The sequence below is a fragment of the Ricinus communis genome, chromosome 1, assembly GCF_019578655.1.
Source record: "Ricinus communis isolate WT05 ecotype wild-type chromosome 1, ASM1957865v1, whole genome shotgun sequence".
Lineage (NCBI taxonomy): Eukaryota > Viridiplantae > Streptophyta > Magnoliopsida > Malpighiales > Euphorbiaceae > Ricinus > Ricinus communis.
Genome location: NC_063256.1, coordinates 11,124,224 through 11,136,638, shown reverse-complemented (window position 1 = coordinate 11,136,638; position 12,415 = coordinate 11,124,224). Strand labels below are relative to the sequence as shown.

Here is a 12,415-nt window from a genome sequence, read left to right as displayed (position 1 = left end):
GAATAAAAAGATTTCAAATTTGAAATCTTTTCAATTCCCACAACTGAAAATATAAACTGGACTAAAATTTATGAATAGTTGTTGAGCAATTAACTCATAAATCATGAGTATACTTATCTAATTAAAGACTTGTAAAAGAGATCAGCAACAGATCAAATTGCTTATCATCCTTCACTTCTGCTGCTGTTTAGTAGACAAGGTTGCTGCTAGAGCTGCCAATTCTTCATTGGCTTGCCTTTCCTTACCTTACCTTACCTTACCACGTAACCATCCTCTACAGAGCCATCCTTTCTAATTTTTTCATTTTGGCCTGTTGCCTGTTCAATTTTATCTTTATGTTTCAAACCAGCCAAAAGAATACTACACAATAACGTGGCATAAGTTGTCTTTTACCAATTGGTTTCACTCTCGGTGTTGACAAGGAAAACATTAGAATTTTTTGACAGGGATTAACAAATTAACACTAACATTTTGACAGTTAATTAACTGTATAACTCTTTAGATAATTCTGAAACAGGGTAAGCCGCCATATCAAGATTTAGCTTTAGGGCAATCAGATAGACTGACACTCTCCCATCTCAGTCTTCTGGTGTTATCATCAACTCTGTCACTCCCATAATTCCTTGTCTTTTGCACAAGACAGACCAGAAAGCCAGATTGTATGATTATAAATTAACATAAATCATTACCTTCTCATTATCTTTTAAAGTTAGACTTTAGATGGTCATGGTAATGGTTCAAATGAAAAATGGAACTCCAATTATTGTAAATGCATAACTGAGGATGACCCTTTAATAAATGTACATATATTTACGTACTTCAATAAATCAACAAGTAATTACAGCCTGAATTCCAGAGGAAATATACAAGTACAACCCTGGCAACTACTACATGGTTATTTTTGATTTCAACTATTACAAAACTGCCCACCATGACATTTAAGCCATTGGAAACTTGTCTAAACACAGCCTATGTCCATCTATGACAAATAAGACTAAATGACACTGCAAAATCAATGAACAAGTTAACAACCTGAAATAAAGAATATGGTTGTATTGACACTAAAAAGAATTTTGATTTGTGGTTTCTAATTTACTGCCATCGCCTAGGAGGCCTGGCTCCAAGGGAGCTGGAACTAGCAGTTTTCTTGACACCTGAAAGGGGAAGTCATTCGGAATGTCAAGAGTTACATTATACTAGCAACTAAGTAAACTTCTGCTCTTTTGTACACCAGAAAGAAAGAAAGTTAGTCCAAAAAGATGCAACTTTTACTTACTTGTTGACCCTCTAAGCGACTCTCTTGAGGCTGTTGTTGTAGTTTGCCCCAATTTTTGTAGGCTCCGAACCCTAGACGCCACTCTAGTCCTGCTTAAAATATATTCAGATACATGAACCTTTGGTCAATATATTCAAGAAGTTGAATATGGAGTTTACATACAAAACTTTTAAGTGAAAACAAAGGGTATAAGTTACAAAAATCAACTACGTGCATGCAGGCTTCAAAATATATTGGAATATCAGTTATTCCACTTCGTTTAGGATTCTTTTTGTTATTATTATTTTTAAAGACTAATTGAAGCGAAGCTAAGCATGTTTTCCTATTATATGTTAAAGAAAGTAGCAGGCAAGGACACACACAAATATATGCAGAATACTCACTTCTCCGATCTATCAGACAGTTTTGTGCTTTCATCTGTTAATCCATCAGAAAGACCGCCATCAGAAAAATCACTCGATCTATCATCCCGATCTCCATCGCTATATCCTAATAGTTCAACATCTGCTGCTGCGACATCCTTGTTTGTGTCTCCCCTAGAGAATTTTAATTGCCTGTGAAATCTATTTTCTTGTTTTATATCTTCCATGGACTGTTGGGAGTGGAGATCAGTTTCAGGATGCTTGTCACTGTATTCTGAATATGCATACTTTGACAGACCTGTTCCTTGCTTGTCTCCATTTACACCAGGATATGCATTTTTTAGATCTTTGAGCAATTGCAGCCGCTCAATCTCCCCATCTTTCTTTGCAATTGTATCTTTAAGAGACGCCACCTGTAGATGAGAGTTTTGCAAGCAATGATGGCAATGTGCTTGAAGCTAAAATTTGGTATTTAAAAAGTTACAGTTGAACCATAAATATCAAGCATTATTAGGTTCATTACTGCAGTGAAAGCAATATGTTAACCAGATCAATAGAAAATTAGCAATATAGTATACAAAGGTTAAAATCATGTCAGTATTATTATTAGGAACTGGAATATATATTAGTGGTAAGAAATAGAAAAGTAAAGGACCTGCTCCATTAATTCTCTAACATTGCCATCTTTACTGCTTTTTGCTGCCCCCAGCTCAACTCCAGAGACTCTCTCTGCAAACTTCAAGGTACTCATAGTTTCAGAATATGAAGTTACATCAGGATTAAGCTGCACAAACATAAGTGTCTTCGCTTGACCTCCTGTAGCATGAAAACCCACACAAGGCACCATTTAAGAAACATTCCAGCACCGAGGCAGTTTGCAATGGAATGAGATGTAGAAAACAATACCTAGAGAGGATTGAAGGAGTTGAGTAAGCTTGCTATTTCTATAGGGTATGTGTGAACTCTTTTGTGCAAGAGCAAAAATGACATCTCCAAGGGCAGATAAGGATTTGTTTATATGTTGTGCTTCTTTAAGTCTGTCTCCTGTTACCTCTGAGCGATCCACCCTTTCACTTCCTGCTAGATCCACCAAATGAAGATTACCTTGCAAATTGGAACCAGTTTTCAAGTCCTTTCCACGAACATGAATACTGACAACACTGTATGCACAGATATAAATAAAATCTCTACATGTTTTCAAGACTTGTATAATATGGAAATAGAAATGTTTGTGATTGGAAATGTAAGAACCTGTGAGATCGACTGCTTCTTTCATTCAATGCAGTGGCACCAACAGCTCTGTTGTTTAGTCCAATTTCCATTAATTGTATGACATCTGAAGTTGATGTCACAGGATGCAAGATTGCATCAGGTACAGCTAACCCATTAGGTTGGGGAATAGTCTTAATCCCTAGTGTGTGCAAATCAAGGAAATCAAAAGGTCCAAGAATATTGCATCCAACAAAAACTTTGAACTAAACACGATAAGAAAAAAAAAAAAAAAAAAAGATTAAAACTTGAAAGAAGTTAAAAACCTTTTGATTCCAAAGATGCAAAATCATTATAAGAGGAGAAAAAAGTGGCTCATGCAAAAGTTAAAAACCAAATTAGATGTTTAAAGGCTGCATAGCATGTTATTTAGAGTTAGTCAAAAGGATATCTTTTCTGTGAACCATCATTTGCTAGTAAATCACGCAATTGTTCGTTATATATTTCAAACATTTGCACCCCAACTTCATACATAAAGGAGGTGCTCCTTCTCTGTGAGATGTTGAAAAGATCATTGAGAGCTCGATAGTTGACCCCCCATTCTTCTTCAGTTGCTCCATCAGGACCAGTCTACAACAGAACGTCAAGTTGAATCAGCACCAAAAGTTATTACCATAGCATATATCATGAAACTCAGAACATGGTGAGAATTCATTCATACCATCGTGTAGGTTTTCCCCGAACCAGTCTGTCCATAAGCAAATATACAAACATTATATCCATCAAGAACGGAGCGTATCAAAGGCTGAGTGTCTGAAAATACCTCCGCTGGCAACATTCAGAAAAGGATTGGCATGTTAGGTATGGCAACAGTTTCATACCGCAGCCATACTGAGATAGATTGTTCATCTCTAAGAATCTTAAAGCAAGAATCACCAGCTAAGTAAGCAATATACAAAATGAAAAATGCAGAGATGGAAACCTTGAGTAGAATCGGAACCATAGACTATATTAAACCTAAATAATCGATGGCCATCCTTCCCTTGTTTGGAGGGATTTGCAACAATCAGCTCTCCATTTTCGCCAATATGCTCTATTGTTGTGTTTTTCCCAGCATGCTCTTTCAGCAATGGCCTTATCCGACAATAAACTCTGATGTTTCCTGCATCACAACTTAAACTTGAAGAGTTACCTGGAAGAGTAGACCAATTTGCAACCTTGTAGAGCAAAGACTAAAGAGTGGCACCTTTTAAATCCTGCAACTCATTGAACATTTTCCGATTTTCAGCAAGAACTAAATGATAGTTCTCACTTGCATCAACTAATGCTCTAAATTTTAACCCTGAAAAGGATCAAAACATAATCTTTAAAACTCACTGTTTTAGCTTGCATAACATTAAGAACATTTTGCAATAACCAACCAACCTAGGGAATTAAAATCCTCCGAGTAGCTCCTTTGTGTTCTCAAGATTTCACGCTTGATGCCATCTGAAGACAACCTCAATTCCTAAATATTTCGTGTAAAATTAATTACGATAAGTTCCAAATATGTACAAGACATCACAAATGGGAGAAGAGAATACCTGCAATGCACCTAACTGAAACTCCACCAAATTCTGGAAAATGAGTTCTTTCTTTTTCCACAGCTGTTGTTTTGACTCGGAATATACCTCAAGCACTTTCACCTTGCTCCTTGAATCTTCCAAGAGGCTCCCAAGCTCTTTTATCCTTGCCTCAAGCTCTTCTCTAACATCCTTAGCATCTTTTTCCATTTGCAAGCAATGAAGTTCATGTTTCTCTTTCGCTATTTTAAGTTCTTGCTTTAGTGCTGATAGTTCGACATTTATTCGCTCCTTCTCTTTCTCCAATTTAATGGCATCTTCCTCCTCAGTTTTTCTTTTCTCGTATATTTTGGACTTCTCATGTTCATGTGTCCTATTGGCTATTTCTAATTCTCGCTTCAACATTGAGAGTTCAATGTTTGTTTGCTCCTTCTCTTTCATCAATCTTAATACATCGTCACCTCCATTTTTCATTTCCTCATTCATTTTAGACTTCTCAAGTTCGAGTGTCTTTTTGGTTATCTGTAATTCTTGCTTCAGTGATGAAAGTGCAAGATCTGTTTCCTCTTTCTCTTTCATCAATCTTGTCAGATCTTCATCCCCAAGTTTCCTTTTCTCATCCATTTTGGACTTCTCAAGCTCAAGTGCTTTTTTGGCTATTTCCAGTTCTCTCTTCAGCATTGAAAATTCAAGATCAGTTTGCTCCTTCTCTTTCATCAATCTCATCACATCTTCCTCTTCAAATTTCTTCTTTTCATCCGTTTTGGACTTCTCGCTCTGCAGTGAGAAGAAAAGATCGCATGATACAGATATAGTGAAAAAATGCCATTCTGAAGAAAATGATTAACAGAAGAAGAAGTAACTTTTGCAAAGACATATGCAACTTATCCATATCTACTATTCAGTCAACAAAATTCTTTAAGAAGAAACAAAAACAAAATGGAAGATCAGAGAAAAAAAATACACATGTTATTGGCAGACTGGTAGAAGTGTCAATAAGAAAAGAGCAAAGGAGATCGAGCTAATTGACAGGCAATGCAGTAATGTAAGGATCAACTTCTGGAAGCAGGATTTGGGAAAACAGAAGATTTATACCTGCAAAACATACCAAATACATGCAGTTTAATTGTCCAAGTTATATATGACATGGAATTTATTATTTCTTTATTTTGATGTGGTCTATGAACCATACCTTTATTTGTCGAAGCTGGCCAGCAGAAAACTGCAACAAATTGCACTCTTTTAATATTTATAAATAAATGCTTGCAATCATGTCTGTTGGATATGTTTTCACTTTTGCTATCTAAAATAATATAATGTGCCATACCCCAGTCTCTTCACCATTCCCAGAAGCAAGGGCTTCAAGCACTCTGATTCTTGACTGGAACTTCTCCTCACGAGCCTTGAACAGGTTGTTTTGCTGAAGGCATTGGATGATAAAACGAAATTAGTATAGAGAATCCAAGTAATCCACATACATATAAAATTTCAGGGGGGGGAAGGGAAACATTACAGTTCTTAAGTGCTCTGCTTGAGTTGATATACGTCGTTCAATCTCCTGTACAACTTTTCTCAAAAGGCAAGCTACACGCTGAAAAAAAAGTAAGAATCAGAGCATACTTCTAGAACTATTCTTATAACAGAACTGTGTATGCATATATATGCACACACACGAACAGTTGCAGATGTAACATATTTATATAAAGTGGAAATGGGTACTACTGCTGCACCAATATCCCTTGCGATCACATACATGGGGTATTTCTCCATTCTTTCTTTCAATGCTTTCATCCAGAATTCCGTTCACAACACTCAAAAGAGACTGAGTTGGGGCATTCTGCACCAAAGGCTTTAAAACAGCATTAGAAAGGGATCTGAATAGAAAGACAAGTAGAGTAAGAAGATAACAAAAATATGAATGTCCACAGACAATATGAAGATTTAGAACTTACATCCAAACTGTTGGATTTCATCATCTCTGAAATCTTTGCAGCAGAAAGATCTGCATAGCGCCCTTGTTTCAACTGAAACACCTCATGGAATTTATGTCCAACATGATGCATCAATGCAGTTGGTGTATCTGTGGGGGTGAGAAAAACATTAAAAATCTATATACCCATCTGTTGCAGACCAAAAACATAACCCCAAAGAGAGAGAGACAGAGAGAATATTAGACCTGTCATCAAAGAACTCCGCGAAGCTAGTTGGAACTTTGACTCTGGCGAAATCTTCTGCTTTTCTTCTGCAGATCTTGGAGAAGTAGGTCCATGAGGACTTCCACCTTTTGTACTTGCGCTAGTGGTGGATAAATTATCTCCTGCATGCCCAGATTGTGCTCTAAGAGTCAGAAGGCAATCTGTTACTGTCTTCATTGATCCCTGCAAATATGAACATAAAATGAAGAGAGGTGGAAAGAGACAAACTAGCTATATTTGGCAGCTATCACTGATCAATCTGCAGCGATGCAGAATTTGAATACAAAGAAAATTACAACTGCAAATTTTTCATTTTTAGTGTTATATGTGAACCATGGTTAAAACTTTGCTTATACTTACTAATCAAATGAACTCCAAATAATCATTCCATAAGGAACAGTAGTTGATGTAAACATCCAATACCTTCTCTAGGTCTGATATTTCAAATCGGGGGATCGCCAGTTCATCCATATTTGCCAAAAACTTTTTAACATTTTCCGAACGTGATGATGAAGAATGATCTGAGCCACCCCCCTAAAATAGAAAATGAACCATCAAATCTACAAATCAAACACCCAGTCACCAACTCATAGCATAACAGAACAGTCTAAATAAATCAGCAACCTCAGTCACAGAACCGGGTCTAAGCTTGTTTAGAATTTGAAGTAGAACAGTTCCATCAATCAAGGAGGCTCTTAACTCCTCAGTTGAAGCTTTTGATGGCAAATTGAAACTAGGGAGAATACCATTTATCCACTCTATCAATGTTTGCTGCTTTGCTGGATATGGACAAAATAAAGAAGGAAACAAAAGAAAGGAAGAAAAGAACTCAGTTCAATGAGTAACTTCGGGGTACAAAGGCTATAAAAGGATTATCATTTTTGCTTACTCTCAATGCTATTGATGCGTGTTATAGTTGGTTCAAAAATATCTGAACTACCAGAAAACCTTGAGCTGTTGATTCTTCCAAATTTTTGTGTGAGATGATCTGATGTTGAATTCATGATGGAAATTAGCTTCAGAGCCAATTACAAACACATGGTAAATGACAATGCCCCGAGGTTGTCATCAGCATTCCTGAAAAACGGTTGAACATGAACACCAAAAAGGATATTTAATGAAAATCGTCAAAGAAACTTGCATTGACAAATCAATTGTTCGCACTAATTGTCTGTGTCTCGAATGCCCAGTTACAAATGAACTGTCATTTAAGCCATTAGCAAGAATTCATCCCTAAGTAAACCATCGACAAGTACGAACATCTAGTTGAATGTCGATTCCCTATCTACGATAGAACAAACCACACTTGAAAAAGGCACCTACGTGCTTCCTGATAATTTAAGAATAATCTTTCATTTTAAATCATCGTACCAAAACTGTTAGCCTTAATGACTAAATTTTAGCAGAGCTTCCATTTTCAAGACAATGTAAACAGTAATTCACAATGAGAGTTTGCAAACCTGGGCAGCAGAGGACAGAAATTATTTTAAAGTATCCTGCTCGAATATTAAATTTTCACCATGAGAAGAAACTCAAAGCAAATCCAACAGTTGCATTAAGCTTTAGAGTCCTTAAAAGAAGAAAAAGAAAAAAGAAATCAGAAGAAAGGAAACAACAACAACAACTACTGCAGAGTTATCAGGTAGTGCAACGTAAATAAGTATTTTCTTGGTAGCACATAGTCATAATTGCAGAAAGTAATTTATTGCAGCTCTTAACTTGAAAAATGGAAACAACGTGATAGGGAAAAAGTATATATAATATCATCAAATACCCATAAAATTAGAGTAAAACCTCCAAGAAGATTGATTGATTATCAAACAGAAATTGAAAGATGAGAAAATATTTTTTGTCTCTAAAAAATTCCTACAATATGCCAAATATGATCGAGGGAAAAGCAACCACCGAACTTTGTCTGGAGGCAGTGTGTATCGCTAACTTGGCCAAGGATCAAAGTCCTTCGACTCTTATATATATATGCCCATTTGGTGAATTGATATCCATAATCAGAACTTCTACACCAAAACTAGAGAAGAAGAGGTTAAATACAAAAGGAGCTGAGATTTCCCACTTTCACACAATATGACAAGAATACAAAAATATCATATTCAAACAAAAAATGGAAAAAGGACCATTATCAGTAGCAACACCAAAAATCAAGCACACATGCTAACAAATGACGAGATGATGCAACCACTAAATTCAAGAAACAATCATCACAGTTGTTTGTAGCTGCCAAAACAAGAAAGCAGCGATCACGAATTCAAGATTGAAAATGTCAACCAAGAAGACCTAAAATGACAAAAAAAGAAAAAGAAAAGCCAACCTGAAGGAGCTGACAATGAGAGAGACGTGAAGCTCTGCACGTTGTTTAAGGTAAGAAATGAAGTTTTTGTCTGCCTTATGTCATCATGTAGAGAAAATGTTCATAATTAGAAACTCTTTTATTTATATGCTATAATTATTTACTAATTCTAATTGATTAAAGAACCTCTTCTGGTTAAGATTTGTTTGGTATTCCGTGTTCCATTGGTCTTCATGAAGAGAAGAAAGCAAGAATCGAAGAGACAATCCGTTAAAGTAGGGTGTATATAAGAGTCTGCATGCATAAGGTCTCTTAATCATGTGGGCTTCTGCCACGTGTAAAAAACCCGACATTGACGGTCTCCCGCTTCTGCACTACCTTTGGTAGTCAGTAAAATGTGGAAAGCAGTCTTTCGTTAGCTAATTCCGTTGCAGAATCTTCATCGAGTCTGTTTAATTTTTAACATTAAATATTGAGTTTTTATTTTAACATTGTTTTATACATAAAATTTTGATATATAATTTTATAGTTTTTTATTAATTTATTAATATTAAATTATATTTCTAATTAAATATCAATTTTAATATTAAAAATTAAATATTAATTATATTTTTATATTATATTAACTAATAAATAATAATCAGATAAAAATATTAATTCTTTATAAAACAGTATATTAATTATATTTTAATATTATATTAACTAATATATTAGTTTATAATTAAATAATAACTCTAATTCTAAAAAATAATATTTAAAATAATATTTTTAATATTATATTTAATATGAATTAAATTTTTAATTTTAAAAATTAATAATCAATTATATTGATAGTATTATTCATATAATATTAGAATTAATTAATATATATTTTAAAAATATTTCTATATTATTGCATTAATTAAATTTAAAAATTTAAAAAAATTAAAAAAAAAATTTAAAAAATAGTTAGTTTGCTATTGTAATACCCTTGAATTTAAGTTGCTTTAATTTTCATGAGAAGTAATTTAGTAAATTTTTAAATTAATATTACATGTATAAATAAATAAATAATAATAATAATAATAATAGTTGAGTCAAGAATATAATTGTAGCAACTTTTTAAAAAGGGGATTCATTTGCATTTTTTATCTTTTATTATTAAAGAAAAAATATAATAGGAAAAAAAAAAATCTTCCCCTCCTTCTCTCTCCCCATCACCTTCTTCTTCCTTCCCCCTCAACCCCCCCACCCCCAATTTTCGCCGCCACAACTCCTTCTCCTTTCCCCTTTCTCGCCGGCGACGTCATCTTCTCCTCCTTCCTTGCTGCCGTCAACAATTTGGAGGAAGGAAAATCTTCTCCCTCACTGCCGCTACAAGTGCAGCCTTCTATCGCCCTTACCTCGCAAATCCGGCAATGGAAACGAGCTTCCCACCATCGAAAATCTCCAAGTCAATCTTCCCCGCCGTTTCTCCCCCGCCGGCAACCTTCGTATAGCCTCATCGGAGCAGATTCTCTTCTCCACGATCTAGCATTTTCCGACAAGAGTTAGGCTGTAATTTTGGCATATTCAGACTCCTCGAGGCTCAAGCTTCGCGTAGATGTCTCCGAATTCAAAATTCGATATCGTTACCCACGAACGCGCAGAAGTTCGGCTTTCAGCTCGGTATGATTTTATTTAAATTTAAAAATTATTTTAAAAATTTTAATAATGTTTTACTATTAATTATAAATTATAAATAATTTAATTTAATTAAATTTAATTGATTGACAACTCAGTTATAAGTATTATAAATTAATTAGTATGATTAATTATTACTCTGATTTGTGATAAATATGGTTGTGTATAATTAGTTTTAAGTACCAGTAAATTACTTGGATAGTTGAGAATTAAATGTCTATGCCGAGCAGATAAATAATTTTGTGGTTTGAATTGCATTGTGGAATCGGAGAAAAATAATACAGTCTTGATGGTCCGACTCTTGTTAAATAAGTGTGAAATATTTGAAGTATTTTTAGCAGGTTTTGGACCCGTTATAAGAGGGGTAAACGTCTATATTTTATGGGAGGTTCTACCAAATTTTTAGCAGAATTTCCGAGTCAAAATTTCTCAGGCAGTCTAATTCAGGAGTCTAGGTTTAGGAAAAATTATAAATATCTTATTAATTGAGTAATGTTTGTGAATAGATAATTTGTCCATCCAACCAGCTCCATCCGAGGTGTAGTCATATATCTTCTATACATGTGCCAATGCCAAATTTTTATATATTCAATTAATAATTATTACGTATATTATTATTATCATATATATATATATATATATTGGTGAATAGTGTTGGAAATTTTTATTAATTCTTATTTTATATTTAATTATTTATTTATTATTTATCCAATTGATTGATTGATTTTTAAATTTTAGAGTAGTTATTTATTATTCATCTAAATAATTATTTATGGAATTAATTATCTATCTAATTTTTATTTAATTAATTAAATTTATGATTGCCAAATACATGCTGTTCAATCTTATTTAATAAGCCATTGAACAATAGTTAAATTACTTGTTGTTTATATATCATTTTCCACATTGCCGATATTATCATAGTATATTGACTCGGGATGAGACAGCAGTAGAATATGCCACTTGATGGACTTCATCAGAACTACGTGCGCATCGTTATGAATCAGAGACAGGTAGCAAAATAATATTTTGGGATTTGCCCTGGTTGAGTATAATTCTCTGGGCTGTGAGAATTTGATTGTCGGGGGAAAGGTTCCTAGTCGAGCATTGCTTTTTGGATGCCGGCTTTATTAGAAATCAAGTGACCATACTGGATTTAAGGACCATAGTTGAGCTTTGCTCTTTGGTCGTCAGTCCTATTGGAATAAGAGAACCGAAAGGCTGCTAGTATTGGAGTTAAGATTCTGTTGAAGTGCTCGTCCCTTATGAGTTTAAAAATTAATTATTTTAAATTATATTATAGCACTTACTTATTATTTGTGATGTTTCACCTTATTTTATTAACCATTGCATATGGACATTTATGGCTGCTTTACTTCACATATATGATCTTAACTCACTGTCAAGACTAACAGTTTCAATTATAAACTTTTCAGGTGACAGCTAAGTTCTCCGCCAACTTCTTTTGCAGCTCGATTTCCCTTCCCCATTCGGCCTTATTGTAATTAAATCTTACTTTTGTATCTTAAATTATTTGGAATCCTATATCTCCATGGTAGTGTACTTTGTATCTTATATTTTAATTTGGTCTGTTAAAAATTATGAAATATTTGCTAGTAATCTAGTTGGAGAATTACTTTAATTATGTGCAAATTTGTGAGTGAAATGTTTGTTTATTTTCCTAGTATATAATCAAGTATGCATTTATTTGGATTTTTGGCTAATTAGACTTGCTATGGGTTTTGATGGCCTTAAACTCACTCATTTTCTAGCGCGCGATCACGGGTCCACAAATCAGGTCGTGACAACTATTATTTTTGTAATATTAGCAATTAATATTAAAT

The 12,415-nt window shown here is 34.2% G+C and overlaps 1 protein-coding gene and 1 long non-coding RNA gene across 3 annotated transcripts; one reads left to right on the top strand and one right to left on the bottom strand.

Moving 5' to 3' along the window:
- Positions 1-787: 787 nt before the first annotated feature.
- On the bottom strand, positions 788-9,127 carry LOC8271834 (kinesin-like protein KIN-14O). 2 transcript variants are annotated; one of them, XM_015727204.2, is made up of 24 exons: positions 8,931-9,127; positions 8,065-8,174; positions 7,494-7,681; positions 7,229-7,383; positions 7,028-7,138; positions 6,586-6,787; positions 6,362-6,489; positions 6,163-6,246; positions 5,923-6,000; positions 5,737-5,829; positions 5,602-5,631; positions 5,374-5,430; positions 4,431-5,186; positions 4,273-4,354; positions 4,094-4,189; positions 3,830-4,009; positions 3,569-3,675; positions 3,299-3,477; positions 2,890-3,054; positions 2,545-2,798; positions 2,294-2,454; positions 1,660-2,051; positions 1,277-1,365; positions 788-1,154 (listed from the first exon to the last, which is right to left on the bottom strand). In XM_015727204.2, the coding sequence occupies exons 3-24, from the start codon at positions 7,606-7,608 to the stop codon at positions 1,093-1,095; spliced, it is 3,576 nt and encodes a 1,191-aa protein (XP_015582690.1). In that variant the 5' UTR covers positions 7,609-7,681; positions 8,065-8,174; positions 8,931-9,127; the 3' UTR covers positions 788-1,092. The 2 variants fall into 2 exon arrangements, with proteins under 2 accessions (XP_015582690.1, XP_048232405.1); XM_048376448.1 differs by lacking the exons at positions 5,374-5,430; positions 8,931-9,127 and having other exon boundaries at positions 8,065-8,419.
- A 654-nt stretch (positions 9,128-9,781) lies between these two features.
- On the top strand, positions 9,782-12,213 carry LOC125369195. The gene is made up of 2 exons (XR_007214828.1): positions 9,782-10,556; positions 12,008-12,213. It is a non-coding gene; the product is annotated as an uncharacterized LOC125369195 (long non-coding RNA).
- Positions 12,214-12,415: the final 202 nt, after the last annotated feature.

Excerpts from the sequence above, each read along its gene's own strand:
- LOC8271834 (XM_015727204.2), bottom strand. The coding sequence starts at position 7,608 with ATGAATTCAACATCAGATCATCTCACACAAAAATTTGGAAGAATCAAC. Across the intron at positions 6,247-6,361 it reads TGAAATCCAACAGTTTGGAT|AATGCCCCAACTCAGTCTCT; the intron begins GTAAGTTCTAAA and ends CCTTTGGTGCAG. Across the intron at positions 3,478-3,568 it reads CGGGGAAAACCTACACGATG|ACTGGTCCTGATGGAGCAAC; the intron begins GTATGAATGAAT and ends GTTCTGTTGTAG.